This window comes from Polypterus senegalus, chromosome 3 (genome assembly GCF_016835505.1).
Source record: "Polypterus senegalus isolate Bchr_013 chromosome 3, ASM1683550v1, whole genome shotgun sequence".
Taxonomy (NCBI): domain Eukaryota; kingdom Metazoa; phylum Chordata; class Cladistia; order Polypteriformes; family Polypteridae; genus Polypterus; species Polypterus senegalus.
This window is the reverse complement of record NC_053156.1, coordinates 182,114,915-182,136,460: the sequence shown is the minus strand read 5'-3', so window position 1 is coordinate 182,136,460 and position 21,546 is coordinate 182,114,915. Positions and strand designations below refer to the sequence as shown.

The 21,546-nt window shown below is 40.9% G+C and overlaps 1 protein-coding gene across 1 annotated transcript in view; it reads right to left on the bottom strand.

Annotated features, from left to right (window-relative positions):
* The window catches only part of xdh (xanthine dehydrogenase), a 254,547-nt gene that overhangs the window by 127,863 nt on the left and 105,138 nt on the right, over nt 1-21,546 (bottom strand). Inside the window, exons 17-18 of the mRNA XM_039748282.1 lie at nt 16,612-16,781; nt 13,312-13,438 (exon numbers count right to left, since the gene is read on the bottom strand). Coding sequence (XP_039604216.1) covers nt 13,312-13,438; nt 16,612-16,781 — 297 coding nt within the window. The remainder of the gene's footprint in view (nt 1-13,311; nt 13,439-16,611; nt 16,782-21,546) is intronic.

The following is a 21,546-nucleotide window of genomic DNA, read 5'->3' as shown; positions in this document are numbered from 1 at the left end:
ACACCAGAGGCACGGGCAAAATAAACAAAAAGATTTATTTTTCTTCTTCACCTGTGGGGCACATCTTCCCCGTGAACCCCACAGACACAACACAATCCCAAAATACAAAGAAAAATCACCCCAAATCACACTCTTCTTTCCACTCCTCCCAGGGCAGCTTCATCGTCCTCCTCCCGACTCCAGTGCCTTAAGTAGCGGATGCAGGCTCCTCTTATAGCCCACCCGGAAGTGCTGCAGGTGCATGTTGACCTACTTCTGGCTGAACTTCCGGGTGTGGCTGCGCTCCCAACCAGACTGGCTCGTTAAGCCATGCAACTCTATGCAGATCCCCCTGGCGGAGGCTGCCAACAAAGTTTCAGAGGGACGTAGCGTGGCTCCCATGGCTACTCCCCCGGATCTAATGACAAAGGGGTGTCCGGGCTGGGCATGGGTCACGGCCGTGCACCGCAACATCAAGGACAATTTAGCATCACCTGTCCACCTAACCTGCACTTCTTTGGTCTTTGGGAGGAAAACCTCACAAACACCAGGAAAACATGCAAACTCCACACAACTTAAAAATATGTCATTCACATTATTCTTAGGTTTTCTCCATTTAATCTGTACTTTCTTACGTTAAAAATGAGAAACTGATTTGTGTTCTTTTTGTAATGCTGAAGAAGAGTCTTTAGTGCATGTCTTTGTTTACTGCATGTGTTTCAAAATCATTCTACATTGATTTGCAAAGTTTTGTTTTTAAAGACTTAAATACTTTTATGTTTAAGGTTTTTTTATATTTCTTGCATTACGTAAGATAACACTTGGGGAAAATAATTTTTTTATAAATGTATTATTTTGGATAAAGGTCAATTCATAAATGAAAATGGTCTAAGAATATTACTGCTTTTGTTACTTTTAGATGTAATTAATTTGTGAAATTTTCAGTTCAACTAAACTGCAGTTTAGCAAAAGAGTCTGCATTTTTTAAAACTGCAAATCAAGGTCACCCAATGTGATTGAACCCTTTGCAATGGCCATTGAACGTCACGGTAAAACCTATTTATTAGATATGCGAGTGTAAATACTTTTTGAGTCAATCTGACCAAACCTTTCATTTGGGTAAATCTCAGCTGTAATTTAACAGAAGCATCTGTCTTGTCATAAAACTGTGAAAATTAATGTGGCCCAATAACTCATTTCTACCAGTGCATGATCAAAATGTGGAATGTTTAATTTTTCATGAATAACAGATCAATTTTGAATTATATCAATTAAAGAATATATCTTGCCTTGTTGTTATTGTTAATACAGAATAACTGTTTTGCAAAAGCTATGTGAAAAAGTAGCTGGCCTCATGGGAAAAAATAGCTAGAAGAAAATAAGAGGAAACAGAAATAATTATCCCCAAGTCCTTTCACAAATTTATTGTGTCAAAAAAACCACATTTACTCCTGTCCAGGGCTGGCACGTGCTTGAGGTGAAAAGGTGATTGCTTAAGGTGGCACTTTAGTTATGGCGGCATTTTTTTTTTATCAATGCAAAATAAAGGGTAGCTATGAACCTTAAGAATTACACACACATTTAGTTCCTTGTTTATATGCAACCTTTTAAATATGTGAAGAAATATTTTAACTGTAAAAGTTTCAAATTTGGCATAACGTAGTTCAAGAATCAAAACAGTACATGCACATTTCAAAGCCACATGCCAGACCATGGTGTTGCTATTTATTTTTCTGATATCTATCCTGCATTTGTGAAATTATTCAAAATTAATTCATCAGACAGATGCAACGTTATAAATATTAGAAGCAGCTACAGTACAAGCCAAAGGGCCAAGACATCTGCGAAGTGAACAGCAGATGATGGCCAGTGCTCAAAGGTGTTTTAAATGATATCATCACTTCCGAGTTTGTCTCTCAGAAAATTAATCATTTGAGACCCAAAAAATTGCAGGGACTTTTTTTTTTTTAATTCATGTCACAGGTAAAAAAATGACTTCAAAATTAACTGGAAATACAGTACAGGCCAAAAGTTTGGACACACCTCCTCATTCACTGTGTTTTCTTTATTTTCATGACCATTTACATTGGTAGAGTCTCACTGAAGGCATCAAAACTATGAATGAACACATGTGGAGTTATGTACTTAACAAAAAAACGTGTTATATTCTAGTTTCTTCAAAATAGTCACCCTTTGCTCTGATTACTGCTTTGCACACTCTTGGCATTCTCTCGATGAGCTTCAACAGGTAGTCACCTGAAATGGTCATGAAAATAAAGAAAACACATTGAATGAGGAGTGTGTGTCCAGACTTTTGGCCTGTACTGTACATTGAATTAGATTGAACAAGTTGCTTATCATAGCTCTATTATATTATTTATGCATTCAATTATTTTAACTTTGTAGACTCATGTTGTGTTGTTAAATTTTTTATATAAGTTGATAAATATTTCATATGTCTTTACTTGTAACTTAGACAAAGCAACGTAATATTAGTGTTACATTATTGATATGAGCGGCAATGCAGCATATTCTGAAGAAAGTTGTCCAAAAATGATGCCTTAACTAGAGACATTTTAAGCAAAAAAACAAGTCTGTGTGCCGCCTGAAACTAGACATTAGCATTTATCAGGTTGTATAGTTGCCAATATTCACTTATACTTTGCATTGCTATAATTTATGAATATTATCAATAATACATTATTTAAAGTGTAACTTAACTAATGCTTGTCTTTTAATACACTAATTGCCTGAGGTTATAAATGTAGTGGGGAAGGTGTGGAGAAGTTATATACTACAATGCCTTATAAATAGTGGTAAATCTGTGAGATCTGAGGCATTCTGACAATGGCTACACATTAATAATACAAAAGGGGAAAGCAGAGTAATACAGAACTCTACCAAGACAAAACAATTGGCGTAGTCGGCAGGATTCTGAAATAATCATGTATTGTACTTTTATGATGATTTCCTTTTTAAAGTCAGGTATGGATCATCTGCTGGTGGTGAATATGCTGTTAACACATGCTGGCATTCAGCAGGCACATGTCAGCTTGCATCAACAGCATCTCTAAAGTTTTTTAGTTGTACAGTAAAATCAGCCGTTACAGCTGTGTTTTCTCCACTAAAAAATGAGGCAGTAGCAGCCGCAATGGCAACGTTAACAGCAACATTAAACAAAGCAGCAGCAGAGAGGCAGAGTCAGAGGTTGTTATGCTCTCTCCACAGAGGGCTGAGTCAGCAGCGGTGCTAGTCAAAGACAGAGATAAGACATCTCTGTGTAAAACAGAGGCAAAGGTGGCTAAAAAAGAAAACCTACACTTGTCTGCTGGTCAAACAGGTTGTGTATGGTTAATCGCCATAAAGCAATTAGATCAGGAGGCAAGGGAGATGAGAAATACCTGGCAAAAATGTTGCCAGCAGCAAGCAGTATGCATAGCGATGATAAAGAAAAGTGGCATACAGATTAAGCAACAATCGCTCAGTGTTAAAGTACATGCTTTAATTGTGGGGTCTTTTGACCCTGAGAAAAGGGATAGAAATGCAGGAGAACTGTCACCCTTTAGTTTAGATTGCTGCACTCTCATTTCTGATTGCTGATAAGAGAGCCGCTTCTATTAAGAGTAAAGGGCGTGCAGCTTGTATATTGCACAGTAGCGTGCAGCTTTTAGCAGAGCAGATTGCTGATGGGACAGGTAGCAGACATTCCTGTATGTTGCTAGTTGCGCAGGAAAAACAGACAGAGGTGTTTTATTGTGGTGAGTGTCTTGGTGAGAGCAGCTTGCAAGAGCAAAGAACAGCAAGGGGAAGAACAGTTTTTAGATTTTAGTTAGAGGTAGAAAGAAAACCCCTGAAGCCAGCGTTTGAAAGGTGGTTCCTTGCAACTGAGAGAAGAGGAGTGATAGTGCAGACCTGCACAAATATGACAATTGTTTTAAGTAAAGGCACATTTTTTATAACTTTGATTGAAATTTAGAACAGAAGTAAAATTAATCCTGATAACTTTAAAGGTGAATAGCTGTTACAGGCTAAAGGGTAGTGAAACATCCAGCAACAGCAGTAGAAATGAAGCTGGTTATTGTGAGCACTCCTTTCAAAGTCCCTATGCTGATTAGTGCTGTAGAGGAAAAATATTCATATTGGAGAGACAGTGTACAAAGTAAGAAAATAGCTGTTATGATATGATGGCTACTTGCATGTAGTAATGAAGGAAAGTAAGTGACAATATGGGGTGTGATTGTTTAGTAATGGACAGATGCAACAATTGGTATGAAAAATGGCAGATAGTAGAATAAAAAGCAGCCAAAGTCAACTGTAAACCTTTTGCAACTGAATTAATTGGGATGGAAAATGACCATTTAAGCAGTTAGATGGAATGACATTATTCATTAATTTCATGCAGCACATTTATATCAGGGAATAAGAATATGGAAGGCAATGGCTTACCATCCAGTTTCTAGCGCTCAGAATGTAGAACAAAGGAGTAGAAATCTAAATAGTGGGCTGAGGTGAAAGCTATTGGGTAGGGTAGTTTTAAGGGTTTTGCTATATGAGCACCAAAGCAGGAAGAAAGATAGGTGACACATATTTGTTAAGCCTGAGTGATAGTTAAAGAGCTCTAGGCTAGATGGAAAAGGTATGACAAGTCACAGCACTGTTAATAATTACATCTGATAACAGGGTCTGGATTAATAGTCAGGGGAAAACATCCAGGAAATGAGAAACAATGGCTGCTGGAAAAAAAGGACATCCGACTTGATATGAGTGAAAGCCAGGAAAATACTTTCTTGCATCCAATTATATAGACTTTATACTAAGCTGAATGTACTGTTTGTTTTTAACTGATTTGTGTGCAGTAAAGTTTTTACACTAAGACCAGAAGCAAGCATCAGAATCCTGCTAAAAGAGACCATGGGACTGCATCAGCACTGGACATAGGTCAAGACAACCAGACAATGATAGAGAAAAGTATTCTTTTCCATAAGCGCATAGCATGGGATGTACTGCATGCAGAGGGAAGCTGGTTTCTAAGAGCAAGACAGGACAGATTAGGACACATTTTTAGGGATTTTATTGGGGCCAGAAGAGAACAGAGCGATGTCAGAAGAGGGCACCAGCAATGTGCAGCCATTTCCATCTGATCATCAGAAAAGCATCAAATGCAAGATCACAAGCCACCTGCAACATTCATCCTTGTCATCTTTACTTTTTTAAGTCTTTTTTAAAGACTATATACAGTATATCCAGACTTTACTATCAATATTATTTTCTATTAATCTTTGTTCTATTTGATATTATTATTCATGTAATAAATAAATAAACTTCCGGCCTGTTGCTCTGACGTCACATCGGATGAAGACCATGGAGCAGCTGCTGCTTCACCACCTGAGGCCTCAGGTCCGCCATGCCCTCGACCCTCTGCAGTTCGCATACCAGAAGAAGGTGGGAGCGGAGGATGCCATCATCTATATGCTACAACGATCCCTCTCCCACTTGGACAGAGGCAGTGGTGCTGTAAGAATTATGTTTTTGAACTTCTCTAGTGCCTTCAACACCATCCAACCTCTGCTCCTTAGAGACAAGCTGACTGAGATGGGAGTAGACTCACACCTGGTGGCATGGATTGTGGACTATCTTACAGACAGACCTCAATATGTGCGTCTTGGGAACTGCAGGTCTGACATTGTGTTTAGCAATACAGGGGCGCCGCAGGGGACTGTACTTTCTCCGGTCCTGTTCAATCTATACACATCAGACTTCCAATATGACTCGGAGTCTTGTCACATGCAAAAGTTCGCTGATGACACTGCTATTGTGGGCTGCATCAGGAGTGGGCAGGAGGAGGACTTTGTTAAATGGTGCGACTCAAACCACTTACATCTTAACACCAGCAAAACCAAGGAGCTGGTGGTGGATTTTAGGGGGCCCAGGCCCCTCTTGGACCCTGTGATCATCAGAGGTGACTGTGTGCAGAGGGTGCAGACCTATAAATACCTGGGAGTGCAGCTGGATGACAAATTGGACTGGACTGCCAATACTGATGCTCTATGTAAGAAAGGTCAGAGCCGACTATACTTTCTGAGAAGGTTGACATCCTTCAACATCTGCAATAAGATGCTGCAGATGTTCTACCAGATGGTTGTGGCTAGTGCCCTCTTCTACACGGTGGTGTGCTGGGGAGGCAGCATAAACATGAAAGACGCCTCACGCCTGGACAAACTTGTTAAGAAGGCAGGCTCTATTGTAGGAGTAAAGTTGGACAGTTTAACATCTGTGGCAGAGCGGCGGGCACTAAGCAAACTCCTGTCAATCATGAAGAATCCACTGCATCCACTGAACAGTGTCATTTCCAGGCAGAGGAGTAGCTTCAGTGACAGCCTTTTGTCACTGTCTTGCTCCACTGACAGACTGAGGAGATTGTTCCTCCCCCACACTATGCGACTCTTAAATTCCACCCGGGGGAGTAAATGCTAACATTACTCAAAGTTATTGTCTGATTTTTTATTTTTTTCATTTTTATTACTATTTAATTTAATATTGTTTCTTTGTATCAGTATACTGTTGCTGGATTATGTGAATTTCCCCTTGGGATTAATAAAGTATCTCTCTATCTATCTATCTATCTATCTATCTATCTATCTATCTATCTATCTATCTATCTATCTTTCAAATTCCATGTTGCTTTTAACTTGATATGCTTTGTCTTCATGTCTAGAGTGATTGAAGTAATAAGGTAAATTTCTTTGAGCAGTTGGAGCAGTGCGGAAGTGCCATATGACCCAAGCTGCAAGGTTTATCGAGCTGTGGATGAAGCGCTCTGTCCAGTAATGAACAGTGTGTTAAAGTAAAACATTCACTGGCTGATAAATGGCCTATTGCCAGGGATGTTGAGTCTTTGTATATTTGAATATATTCGTAGTGACCAAAGGTAATATTTAGGTCTGAGATATATCTAAGACATTGCACGTTGTTCAAGCCTATGATAAGTAAGTCTCTTGGAGTACTAGGGAAAATGGACTGTGCATGTGTTATTCATAATGTACTTGTGTGGGATAAAGTGCTAGGAAATAATGTGGATGTGTAAACATCTTTCATATGATACTTTTGTGGTTAGTGTGTGTGTATATGTATATCTATGTATGTGACACAACAGACGGACACCGGCAGTTCTTAAAAACACACATGTTTATTATAATTTGTCCCCAAAGTCCAAATCCCGCACACACACAGTGCTTCCAGCACCAAACATCCTTACACTGGCCTTTCAACATCCATTTGCCGCCTTTCTTTGTCTTGTCGCTGGAGCTTCGTTCACCTCCAGCTTCCGACTCTAGCTCCTCGACTGTAGGAAGGTGACCCCCTTTATAGTCACCCGGAAATATTCCAGGTGCTTGCTGACATTCTTCCGGTGGCACTTCCTGGTGTGGCGTTGCTGGAAGGTCCTTCCTCCACCTTCCCAGGTGTGGCAGAAGTGTCGATTTCCCGGGCTTTATGAGGCTTGGGTCACCCCCTGGCGGTAGCCATGGACCCCCACGGGTTTGAGCCTCCCTGTTACTTCCCTGTGGTTCCCTTGCTATCCGGGGCGATTGCCCCCTTGTGGTCTGGGTGACGTATAGATCTCCTTCTAGGCATCCCGACTGTGTCTGCACCCCAGACTCCTGCCACAGTGTGTATGTGTTATAATCTTAAAGTGAGATAGAAGACCAACCTGAACTTGCAATGAACTTGATGAATACACTTACCCTTAAAGAAAATACATAAAGGGCAAGTACAGGGAAATACCACTATAAAACAATTGGCGTAGTCGGCAGATGAGATGGACAGAAACTGCTTTGACACCTTCTATTTTGCATACCTGTCTACACAGCAGAACAAAGAAAGAGGAAAAGACCAAAAGCAAAGACTAAAGACAAAAACATGAAGAACAGCTGAAGAGACAGCAAGGAAAAGACACTTAAGGCTCATTTATACTTCACGCTCAGAACGCGTACGCGCCAGCATTATGGCTGCCACGTGTTCCCAGCGTTCATTTCACGTGTCATCTGAGCAGGTCCTCAGAAATTAACGCGACGCGTGCGCGAGTTGCAGTACCAGCAAAAAGTCGGAGGGCGCTGTTTGCTAAAAGTCAGAACGTGACATCAGAGTCTCTGTTTACTATCTACATGTGACAGCAAGCCTCTTTGGAGATCTTTCGGGGATCGATATGCGCACTTTGCTGTTTGATGAATGGTTCAAATACAGCGCTATACATTATGTTGCCGATGTGAAGTTGCAAAAAAAATAGACGGCACAAAAGATGGTATGTGAGACTTTTAAAATATATCGTGTCATTACGATCGGGAATATGCAACGCTTGAATATAAAAGCACCACGAATGCATCTGTATGTCGGCATTTTGTTTCAGCAGCGGAAAGCAGCAATAGATTACCAAACAGAACAAGTTAAATGTATGATATTCCAACTCTCTGCACATTTAGAATCTTTAGATTTATACTTGATATCACTTTCATGATGAAATGCATTAAAATGTGTATGTTACATTTTACATACTGTATAATTTCGTTTAAATAATGAATACTGTTAATAAATACACACATGGGGGAATAATTACACACATGGGGGTGTCACGGTGGCGGAGCGATAGCACTGCTGTCTCGCAGGGAGTTATGTTGCTGGTATTCCACACTGTGCTCCGGTTTCCTTCCAAAGATATGCAGACTTGGGGATTTGGTGCCGCTAAAATGACGCTAGTGTATATGTGTGCTTGTATTCACCTTGCGATGAGCTGAGGCCTCGTCAAGGGACTGTTTCTCACTCGTGCCCAATGCTTCCTGGAATGGACACACACATCCCTGGATTTATGGATTTAATCAATAAACATCCTTTTCAGAGATATTGCGGTAAGGTGTTATCGGAATTTAATAGGTGTTTTCGGCAATTCACAACACAGAGAAGCCGAACATGTTCTCACTGCGATAATATCTCGTACTGCCACCTGGTGGATTCCTCCAGATTTACGTAAAGAACGCACGCAAATATAAACACTACAATGCTTGCGTAGCAGGAGCATCCGCTGCAGCATGCGTCGCGTGAAGTATAACTCCGGCCTAACTGGGGTTTAAATGAGTAACAAGTCCACAAGTCATGCAATAATAAGACTAGTCATAACAGCTAAGGTTTAAAATAAAAAAAAAAGTTTTCTCATAACTACAGCAAATTTATATTCCAAGGGGTGGAAACTGAGCAAACCAGCTAGGAATGACAAAGATAATGAGCTTCATTTTGGTCTCATAAAGTGTAGATTCTGGCTATAATTAATACTAATTTTAAGGAAAAGGTATACTGAACAAATTGGTGATCTTTTCAAAACAACAGGTGCAGATGGTAGAGTTTCAACTTATATGGGCTCTGATAACCCAAAACACAAGCTGTACAACAGAATCCTCAAACAATTAAGACTGTTTAATTATATTATAAAGACACTGTACAAAAGATTTATCAGGGGTGGAGTGCTGTGTTGTGAAATTTTGTATATAAGTTGATAAATATTTTATATGTCTTTATTTGTAACTTAGACAAAGCAATGTAATAAAACTGTTATATTATTGATAAGAACAGCAATGGTTTGATGGTTAAGAACTCTTTAGGACCGAGTCTTTGTAATTATAGAGCACAACTCAGCAGCTATATTGAAACAGGAATGCAGCATGAGTTGCCATTTGAATGTTTTTTTTTTTTTCCGATCTTGCCTTAACTGTAAGAAGTCTGTCTGCACTATAATTCAGAGTACAGGCAAAATTGAATAAAATAAATGTTCAAATCACAACTCATGTTCAAATGGGTTGTAACTCAAAAAGCAGTTCTCAACAAAACGTTACCAAATGTTTGAGATCACAGCAAGTCTGTCGTTTTTCACAAATTCTACACGGGTGTCTTTATTGTCAAACTGCAAATGCCGCATGGTAGTCTGATAAGGGGTCATGGGACATCGAGTCTTTGATTGCTGGTACAACAAATAGTTCTGACCTGGCATCAACCACAGTGCCAACAGTGGTCATCACTGCTCTTGTGAAAAGAATGGAGATAAATGCCATCAACTCAGAGAGGGAGAGACAAGTTTGTTGTACCACGTGAACGTCACTGACAGAATAAAACTGAATAATGAAAAACAAGCGCTAACACTTGCAAGTAGCCAAAAGTTACACCAGGTGTTAAAGACTCAAATCAAATGTCTGTTTTTGTTACATTATAGTAATACAGCTCACTACTCAAAACACAGAGCACTTGGACTCGAACCTGGTACCTTTTGGTTAATAGGGTTTTTTTTCTTTGGTTATCATTCAGTCAGTCATTGTCCAGCCTGCTATATCCTAACACAGGGTCACAGGGGTCTGCTAGAGGCAATCCCAGCCAACACAGGGAGCAAGGCAGGAACAAACTCCGAGCAGGGCACCAGCCCACTGCAGGGCACACACACACACACATCAAGCACACACTAGGGACAATTTAGGATCGCCAATGCACCTAACCTGCATGTCTTTGGACTGTGCAAGGAAACCCACGCAGACATGGGGAGAACATCCAAACTCCATGCACAAGGAGGACCAGGGAAGTGAGGCAGCACTACCACTGCACCACCGTGCTACCCTTCTTTGGTTATACTCTTGAACAAAAGCACACATTTATTTCATATTTGGACTAAAGTCTTCACACATTATACACTTCTCGTCATTATTAGTATAACATGGAAAATGTTTCTGTTTTAGCTATGTGTTCAGCAGTTCTTATCATCCTACACTTACACTGATCATTGTAGATACAGAACACATGAAATGTATGTATTCCAAATAACAATATATTATTTTCCTTATACAACTCCAGACACCTCACTGCCAGATAAAGAGACTTGAGCTCTGAGAATTTTTCGACGGACTCAGCTCCGTTGGTGGGGGGATGGGAGAGCAGGCTGCTTGGTGCTGGTGCTGATTGACACATTTACAAAACAAAAGATGCTGACGGAAATGTGTAAAAGAGTTTAAGGTGGACTGGGATTACAAGTTTTTTCATAGGCTTCAGGGATTCTAGTGTTAAGGTATCAATAACAACCAAAGTTTGTTAAATGTCTCAAATTTGCACTGTACTTTTTAGCTTAAACAAAAACAATGGTGTTTGGACAAGTGAGTGGGATGACTTTCACATTAAATATCTGCATTGTTTTTAATGCCTATTATGCATTTTATTGTTTTGTGGCTAATCATCTTTTATTGCTTTATATTTTTTTCCAAAAGTACATTTTTCCCATTGTTTAGAGAATGCACTGTATATTTATATATATAGTTTCATCTCATGCCCAATAAGGACAAATCTTGGCATTTGAATGCAGGGGTTGGTGTATAATGGGTGGCAAAAATGCACTTTGCCACAGGTGGCATTATTCCACATCAGTCCTCTTCCTACCCATTCCTCTTCACTTTCGCAAATCAATTCCTTTTTCTAGCCACTCATATTGAAGTTCAAGATCACTAATACCTTTTGCATGCAGACTCTCTATCATTCACACACAAAGCTGCGCACATGTAAGACCAGTATATTTCGGACACAGAACTAATGTAGTACACATATAAAACTACTGTGTTACACTCATGAAACTGGCATAGTATACACATAAATACAATAGTGCATGCATAAAACCAATAAAGTTCATATGTGAGACCAATTTATGACCCACATGAAACCAGTAAAAGACACTGTCACACTCATGCGCATTGGGGGTAGCTTTTCAGTTTAGAGTCTTTTATTGTCGAGGCTCTCTCCATGCCAATACCGATGTTCTTTTATCTAACCTCGTGGTTTGGAGTGCCTGACCCATCGGATCTGGGCTGGGGGTCACGTCCTGTCATTCTGTCATATACATTGTGGACGCTAGGGGTCACTGTTGCCCCTGAAACCCAAAAGACAGACACACAGGACACTAGGTAAAAGCACCAAGAAGATCTTTTTAATTATTTTTTTCTTATAACAGTGCCCTCCAAGCACCACAGCCACAATAAACAGACAAGTAATACACTAAGCACAATACTAATCACAATTTTCTTTTTTCTCTTCTTCTCCACACCTCAAAACCAAGCGTTGTCCACAACCTCCCAACTCTGGTCTGCCTGCTGGGTGTTCTGCAATCTTTTATATATGGTCCAGCCCTGAATCCGTGCACATGACTTGCCAGCACTTCCGGGTCAGATGGAGAACATGAGTTTTTCTTCAGCCCGGAAGTACTCCTGGATTTCCGTCCTTGTGACATATCAGTACTTCCAGGCTATGAGGGAAGCATGATTTCCCAGGTCCTCCTGCAGAGCCTCCTGCCGGCACCCCCTGTACCCAGCAGGGCTGTGATGCCGAACTCCAGATCTCATGAAGACCTGTGGAAATCCAGGGCACAGCTACGCTGCAGGGAAGTCTCCATTTAGTGTCTTGGAGGAGGCAGTGTCTAAAAGTAGCTGCCTTCCCCCATACTTCCATTCTCTGGGCGTTCTGGCTGGGTTAAGCTGCTGGCTGTCCATTATAACGTGTACTTTGGGGGCAGCTTAAAGGCTTGGATAATGTTAATTTCTCACCAGAAGACATGAGCGTGCTGTTGACTAATACATTATCTCTTCCTCCCTCTGCAGACCACAAAATTGATTGTTTTAAAACCCTTGACATCACTTCTGGTGTCAGCCTGCCTGCATGAAGTCCTTATCAGCAGAAACTCCAACTTCTTGAATCATTCTACTGAGAAACTCACATCTGCAAAGGCATTTTCATTTCTTTTCAACACATTTGTAACTCATATTTTGTTTGAATTATATGGGGTTTGCATATGAGTTCCCCAACACTTCACAGTTGTATGTCTTCTTTCTTACAACATGCATGAAACCAAAATAGTGCATAAAACCATTGCTATGTAAGGGGACCGGTAGTATACGCATGCAAGACAATATAGTTCATATGCAGACTGGTAACATACAGGTGCAAACCAATTCACTCACAAAACAATAACAAACATACCTGAAACAGTGATTTACAAGTGTGAATAAAAAAAAATTAATATGCAAAACCATATAGTTCATACACAAATATACAAATAATATAAAGACCCATGCCAATACAGTTTATGTGAATGAAACCAATATTGTATGAACACAATCCAGCAGAGTATGCACGCAAACAAATAGTAAATACTCCTAAACCAGAAGTCTGAGCAAGTAAACCAATAGATTATAAACAAAAATATATGATTTAAGGCCTGTTTGGCCCCTCATACAGAATGCAACAGGAGCAAAAAAAAGATCTTACTTCATTGTCAGCAAATACTGTTTCATCTTGAAATACTGGTCCAGTTTCATTACTTCCAGAAATATCCTTGGCTGACACAAAGCATACTACACCTGGTAACTTAAGTGCTTCTGTTGTGTCAATAGACCTGTCAGGTAAAAAAAATGCTCCTTTATAAGATTATATACAAAATTTTGACCAGAAATCAAAAAAGAGTGATCCATACATATTTAAAAGTGTTAAAAATACACTATGAAAACGTGTGTTAAATATAATAAGTTACAACATAGTCAATGTTGTTTTTCTTTTACTTTCCCATTCCTAATATCATTAGTTTATTATAACTTAACTAGCTAACCCGCGGCGTACCATATGCCGCATAATCAGGACGGTTTTTTAATGATTTTTAAGCACAGTGAGAAAATTAACATTTGAAAAATCGGAAATGTAATAAATCAGCAAGAAACGCAACATTGTAACAATGCACGGAACGAACCAACACACAATCATCTGTGCGGTGCTCAGGCGCGGAGGGTGAAACGGGTGGAGAGGAGAAGGATGTCCACTCTGCTGCCTTCGTCATGCTAGTCTGCTGATTTCTCATCCAGTATGCACTGCCTGCTCATGTGCCCACCTCCAATTCGTATCTTGAGTCGTTGTCGTCTTTGCACAGTCCAGATGCAGCTGTGACTCACATAGACTTTCATTGCTCTGTACGGTTTTGGCTGCCTTTCTATATATAATCAACCAAGACACCCGACCACGGTGGTAGCGAGGTGGGAGGGCAGTGTGTACAAAGTGCAAGAGCATCTAAGAAGTCGCATGTTTGTCACGGATGCGAATTTCTGTATGTAGCGTGTAAAACAGACTGGTTACTTCATTTGTGTATACGACTGTAGGTGAATGAAAAGATGTAACTCTGGAGAGGGCAACATACAATACAGCGTTTTACACGCTGCATACAGCGATTCACATTTGCGACAAATTGTTTTACACGCTGCATACAGCGATTTACATCCGTGACAAATATGAATCTTCTTAGATGGTGCTGTCGAGTCCACCCAAGCTCTCGAAGCACATACACTGCCTGGTCACGTGCCCGCTCGCAAGAGCAACTAACAGAGACTCGCCCACCAACTGTAAGACTATGGGATACCCCTCGCAAACTGCTCTACACGCCGCATACAGCGACTCACATCTGCGACAAACAAACTGTTTTACACACTGCATACAGCGATTCACAGCCACGACATGATTTTCTTAGACGGTCCTGTCGCGTCCACCCTCACACTCGAAGCATACACACTGCCTGGTCATGTGCCCAGTCGCAAGAGCAACTGACATAGACCCGGCCACCGAGTCTAAGACCATGGGAAACCCCTCGGAAACTGTTTTACACGCTGCATACAATGATTCACATCCGCGACAAACAAACTGTTTTACACGCCACATACATCGATTTAAATCCGTGACAAACATGCCTCCTCTTAGATAGTCCTGCCACGTTGTGTGGTGCCTCTGTGTGAACCGGTCAGGCACAGAGAAGGTCAGCTGCTGAGAGAGCGTCTCGACTGTTGCAGGGCCTGCATTGGTGTAGCAGGTGAGACAGTAATGAAACAGAGGCACAGGGCTTATTGGTTTTTAAAGACTGCTTCCTTCATTGTGTTTTAACCTCAGTTTTGAAGGATTGTTTTAAGGATCCCATGGGAAACCCCTCGCAAACTGTTTTACACGCTGCATATAGCGATTCATTTCCGCAAGAAACATGCCTCTATGAACAGTCAACGTGGCTCAGAGCTACATGTGGACTCTACGACAGACGAGCATAAATGGCGCCGTTTATCCTGTGTCGTCGCTTCCGAGTTGGTGGGCATGGTTCTGTGAGTTGTCGTCGTATCCAATGGTCTTAGAGTTGGTGGGCGTGTCTCCTTCCTGCGTGCGCCATGGGCGTCTCACTTGTCGGCAGCTTAGTGAATCCACGCCCCTTCCGGCGTGCTTTCCATGGTTGTCTTGCCTTAGTGAATTATATATAGACTAGCCATGTGCGCCCAACTATGTTGAGCGTGTTAAAGTTGTCTATGAAGGGCTACCTGTTTAAACGTGGCTGCCAGTCGTGAACTGGGCCCTTCGTCGCACAGCATTATGATTTTTTATAAGGGAAACAAAATTAAAAAAGAAAACCCTTGGATATTGATTCGATAGGAACGATCCACTCGGAATCACTATCTGAATCGTAATTATGTGGTGGTGTAGGAGCATTTTTGTTTCTGTCCATTCACAGTCTGTCTCGTTTTCAGGACGCTGTCGTTTCCTCTCACGATGTCTTCTCAACCTTTCTCCAATTTCGCAGGTTGCTTTGTGGCAATCCAAAGAGTAAGGCAATATACATGGAGCAATGGTTATTAAAGGGGGACACATAGGTATCCAGGCTCTTTAAAGCATAAATAGAGATCACTTCACTGACATGTGAGCATGTACAACTGTGAGACGCACAGCACTCGCCGGCTACAACGTAACAATAATAATTTCCGGAACGTGCTGTTACATTGTCATTCATTTTACCCACTGTCTTTCTTTCATTCATATGTTACGTAGGCACATACCTTTTATCTTTGGCAATCTCATTCTCTAACCAGGCCTCAGGAGCTAATCAGCGTAACACTGTCCACCACCCCTTTTGTTATTCCGGCACATTGTTGACATCCGTGAGTAACAACAACGTACTAAACTGGAAGGTGGTCTACGCATGCATGGAATCGCAGACAAAGATCAAGATCTAAATGAAGAACTCTTTAGTTAATTTAAAGCACAACAATTTGTTTAGTTGGAATGTCTGCGTTTTGAGGTGTGACTGGAGTACTACAGTCTTCAGTAGTATAAGCCTGGAGGAGATTCTTAATACAATGCCTATGTTTTAGCTGTCTCTCTACTGCCATCTAGTGCTTCTTCTAATTCATTCGCGGACAAACAAAGATCAAGACCAAAATGAAGATTATATATAGAGATATTGTTAGCTAAGCTGACTATTTAACTAACAAAACAATGGTTGATGAAGGGTACTTAAAAATATACAGCTGTGTGAGAAATAAGGAACATGTGCAGTATTCACTGTAAATATTAAATATCTCTGGATTTTATTATGATAAATCATTTAGGTAGTGCCTGTATCACATTTTCTTTACGTTAAATACTTTTTAGAGGTTCCACATAATGCTAAGAATGTATAGTAATCACCTAACATGTCTGACTCCCTGTAGAGCTGACAAACTAAAAACTTTCCTAGCACATATAAAACAAACTCCTATGAACATCTATACTTACAGAATTTTTGCATGAGCCTTAGTACTAGTAACAAGAGCCAAGTATAGTTCATTCTGAAATCTTGGCATGTCATCAAAGTAAATCGCTTCACCAGTGGCTTGTTTAAGAGCTGAAAGATGAACCAGAGGTCTTCCAACAACATCATCAATTTCCTGTCCAGGAGGAACAGCCTGAGAAAGAATGAACAGAATAACATTTTAGAAGTCAAAAACATTTTGCTTAGCATAATATTCAGTTATGTTAGGAATTTGACCATTCCTTATCCCCAGTTTGTGTTTCTGTTTCTGTTTTTCATTTTCCTTGCTTCCTTGCCTTTACTGTGTTTATGTTCTGTTCCATGTTTTTGTTTCCTTCCAATCTCTTACTCTTTATTGTGTCTCAAGTCTACTGGGGCAGGACTACCAATTAAATGAATATCCTTATATATTGAGGTCATTTGGGGCACATTTATCCGAGGACTATTTAGAGATACCTACTTCAGCATCTTCTTTGTCATGATATTAGTTGCTTATGTAACTGTGTTCTTTGGCTACCTTTTGATGTTCCCTTTGTTTGAGTGAGTTTTTTGATCTTATGACCTGAAGAGCAAATTTCATGTGCAAAGAACCCATCTCAGAATGAAATTTTTTTTTTGTCAAGCAATGGTTATTCAAAGAACCACAAAATCCAGTAAAGGGCCATTAAGGAACCATTTTAAAGAGTATAGGGTGACATTTTTTAACCTAGCCACAGGGAATGCACAAACCAGTGTGTTTCTTTGTGCCGGTCCCAAGCCCGGATAAATGGGGAGGGTTACGTCAGGAAGGGCATCCAGTGTAAAATTTTGCCAACGTCAATATGTGGACAACAATACAAATTTCCATACCGGATCGGTCGAGCCCCGGGTTAAAAACGACCACCACCAGTACTGTTAGCCAACAGGGTGCCAGCGGAAATTGGGCTACTGTTGGCCAAAGAAGAAGAAGGAGAAGAAGAGTGTGGAGACATGTACGGAGGCAGGAGGAGAGGAGGAAAGTAAAGAGAGTGGAACTGAGGGTAGGAACTTTGAATGTTGGCAGTATGACTGGTAAGGGAAGAGACTTAGCAGATATGATGGAGAGAAGCAAGGTTAATATATTGTGCGTGCAAGAGACTAAATGGAAGGGGAGTAAGGCCAGGTGAATCGGAGGTGGATTCAAATTGTTCTATCATAGTGTGGATAGGAGGAGAAACGGAGTAGGGGTTATTCTGAAGGAACAGTATGTCAAGAGTGTTTTGGAAGTGAAAAGAGTGTCATACAGAGTAATGATTATGAAGCTAGAAATTGGAGGTGTGATGATGAATGTTGTTAGTGCATATGCCCCGCAAGTTGGGTGTGCAATGGAGTGAGTTGGATGAAGTGATGAACACTGTACCCAAGGGAGAGAAAGTGGTAATTGGAGTGGATTTCAATGGGCATGTTGGTAAAGGGAACCGTGGAGACAAGGAGATGATAGGTAGGTATGGTGTCAAGGAGAGGAATGAAGAAGGTTAGAGGATGGTGGATTTTGCCAAAAGGACGGACATGGCTGTGGTGAATACGTATCTTAAGAAGAGGGAGGAACATAGGGTTACGTACAAGAGTGGAGGAAGATGCACACAGGTAGATTACATCCTATGCAGAGCTGATCTGAAGGAGATTGAAGACTGTAAAGTGGTGGCAGGGGAAAGTGTGGTTAAGCAGCATAGGATGGTGGTCTGTAGAATGACGTTGGAGATCAAGAAGAGGAAGGGAGTGAGGGCAGAGCCAAGGATCAAATGGTGGAAGTTGAAAAAGGAAGACTGCAAGGTTGAGTTTAGGGAGGAGGTGAGACAGGCACTGGGTGGCAGTGAAGAGTTACCAGACAGCTGGGAAACTACAGCAGATGTAGTAAGGGTGACAGCAAGAAGGGTGCTTGTTGTGACATATGGAAAGAGGAAGGAGGAAAAGGAAACCTGGTGGTGGAATGAGAAAATACAGGAGGGCAAAGAAGAAGTGGGATAGTCTGGGAGATGCAGAAAGTAGACAAGAGTACAAGGAGATAAGGCGCAAGGTGAAGAGAGAGGTGGCAAAGACTAAAGAAAAGGCATATGATGAGTTGTGTGACAGGTTGGAGACTAAGGAGGGAGAAAAGGACCTCTACCGATTGGCTAGACAGAGGGACTGAACTGGGAAAGATGTGCAGTAGGTTAGGGTGATAAAAGATAAAGATGGAAACGTACTCACAAGCAAGGAGAGTGTGTTGAGCAGACGGAAAGAGTACTTTGAGAGGGTGATGAATGAAGAGAACAAGAGAGAGAAGATGTTGGATGATGTGGAGATAGTAAATCAGGAAGTGCAACGGATTAGCAAAGATGAAGTAAGGACAGCTATAAAGAGGATGAAAATAAGAAAGGCCGTTGGTCCAGATGACAAACCTGTGGAAGCATGGAGGTGTGTAGGAGAGATGGCAGTGGCGTTTTTAACCAGATTGTTTAATGGAATCTTGGAAAGTGAAAGGATTCCTGAGGAGTGGAGAAGAAGTGTACTGGTGGTGATATTTAAAAATAAGGGTGATGTTCAGGATTGCAGTAACTACAGGGGAATAAAATTGATGAGCCACAGCATGAAGTTATGAGAAAGAGTAGTGGAAGCTAGATTAAGAAGTAAGGTGATGATTAATGAGCAGCAGTATGGTTTCTTGCCAAGAAAGAGCATCACAGATGCAATGTTTGCTCTAAGGATGTTGATGGAGAAGTTTAGAAAAGGCCAGAAGGAGTTGTATTGCATCTTTGTGGACCTGGAGTGCCTCAAGAGGAGCTGTGGCATTGTATGAGGAAGTTGGGAGTGGCAGAGAAGTATGTAAGAGTTGTACAGGATATGTACAAGGGGAGTGTGACTGTGGTGAGGTCTGAGGTAGGAGTGATGGATACATTCAACATGTAGGTGGGATTACATCAGGGATTGGCTCTGACCCCTTTCTTATGTGCAATGGTGATGGACAGGTTGACAGATGAGATTAGACAGGAGACCCCATGGACTATGTTGTTTGCTGATGACATTGTGTTCTGTAGCGATAGTAGGGAACAGGTTGAGGATACCCTGGAGAGGTGGAGATATGCTCTAGAGAGGAGAGGAATGAAGGTAACTAGGAACAAGACAGAATTCATGTGTGTAAATGAAAGGGAGGTCAGTTGAATGGTGAGGATGCAGGGAGTAGAGTTGGTGAAGGTAGATGAGTTTAAATACTTGGGATCAACAGTACAGAGTAATGGGGATTGTGGAAGAGAGGTGAAAAAAAAGAGTGCAGGCAGGGTGGAATGGGTGGAGAAGAGTGTCAGGCGTGATTTGTGACAGACAGGTATCAGCAAGAATGAAAGGGAAGGTCTACAGGACTGTAGTGAAACCAGCTATGTGATATGGGTTGGAGACGGTGGCACTGACCAGAAAGAAGGAGACAGAGCTGGAGGGGGCAGAGTTAAAGATGGTAAGATTTGCATTGGGCATGACAAGGATGAACAGGATTAGAAATTAGTACATTAGAGGGTAAGCTCAAGTTGGACGGTTGGGAGACAAAGTCAGAGAGGTGAGATTGCATTGGTTTGGACATGTGCAGAGGATATATGCTGGGTTTATTGGGAGAAGGAGCTGCCAGGGAAGAAGAAAAGAGGAAGGCCTAAGCAAAGGTTTATGGATATGGTGAGAGAGGACATGCAGGTGAAGGGTGTAACAGAACAAGATGCAGAGGACAAAAAGATATGGAAGAAGATGATCTGCTGTGGCGATCCCTAACGGGGGCAGCCGAAAGAAGAAGATAGGGTGACATTATTGGTCCTTCAGTGGAATGAAAAAACAATACTATAATGAAAAATTAAAGCACACATATTGTTTTTAAGACAAATGCAAAAAACAGGCATGCAAAAACAAAAACCCACTTTTCTAAAAAAATTATCTTGTTCACTTACATGACAAAAAAGTGTTATTGTTTACTAAGGCTCGTGGTAGACGTTCAAACAGTAAGAAAAACAGTAATGTATTGTCAATTGTTTGTATATGTGTGTCTTGGGGACAGTTTCAAGGTTCTGGCAGTGGTAAATCCTTACCAATCACTGTATTCTTTTTTTTAATTGACTTTATTAACATTCATACAAATTGTAATACATTGTGACACCAATGCTGTCTTGATAGGCATTTTGGTCCAGAATGATTTTCATTTGCTGTAAGCCCAAAAAATATGGCTCAATGAGGCTGGAAACATTTTGGACAATTTTGAACGAGATAGATGTGCTCAATTAAAGATTTTAAGTTGAATAATTGTATGCTTTGTGCATATAGAACTAGACAGAATTGTGTACATGGCTACCTTCCACTCCTTTTCTGAAATGTTGAGTTAGATATCCTTTTCCCACTGTACTCTGGGATTTCTGAAATTAAGTTGTTAGCAAATTGACAATAACTTGTATTTACTAGGATACAAAGCAAGGAATATAAAGAAGTACTGCAGGATTTCATTTCTACTATGGACACAGGTTGTGTGTGTTCATCTATTTGTGTCAATGTCCAGGTCGCTGTATTCTAACACCTCTTCTCTTCTTCCCTCTACAGACCGGATGATTGACAACCTCACCATCTCTGACATCACTTCCTGTGTATGGCCACTTCGAACTGGAGTGTTACAATGCTTTTGGTAAACACGCCGCAGTTTTCTGAAGTACCAAAGCATTTCTATCAAAACAAAATCCAGTGGATTACACCATAAACAAAATGAAAACAAGAATTTATAGTAACTACCAAAGCTAGAAGAATTCCCACAGAACCAAAATGCTAAGACAACAAACCAAATAGAGATGTGGGAAGCTATGAGTTGTTAACCATATGTACTTCCAAGAGGAGGAAACTGACAACAAGGACAAAGAATAATTGGTCAGAAAATGAAATGTCCTCCAAAAATATGCCCA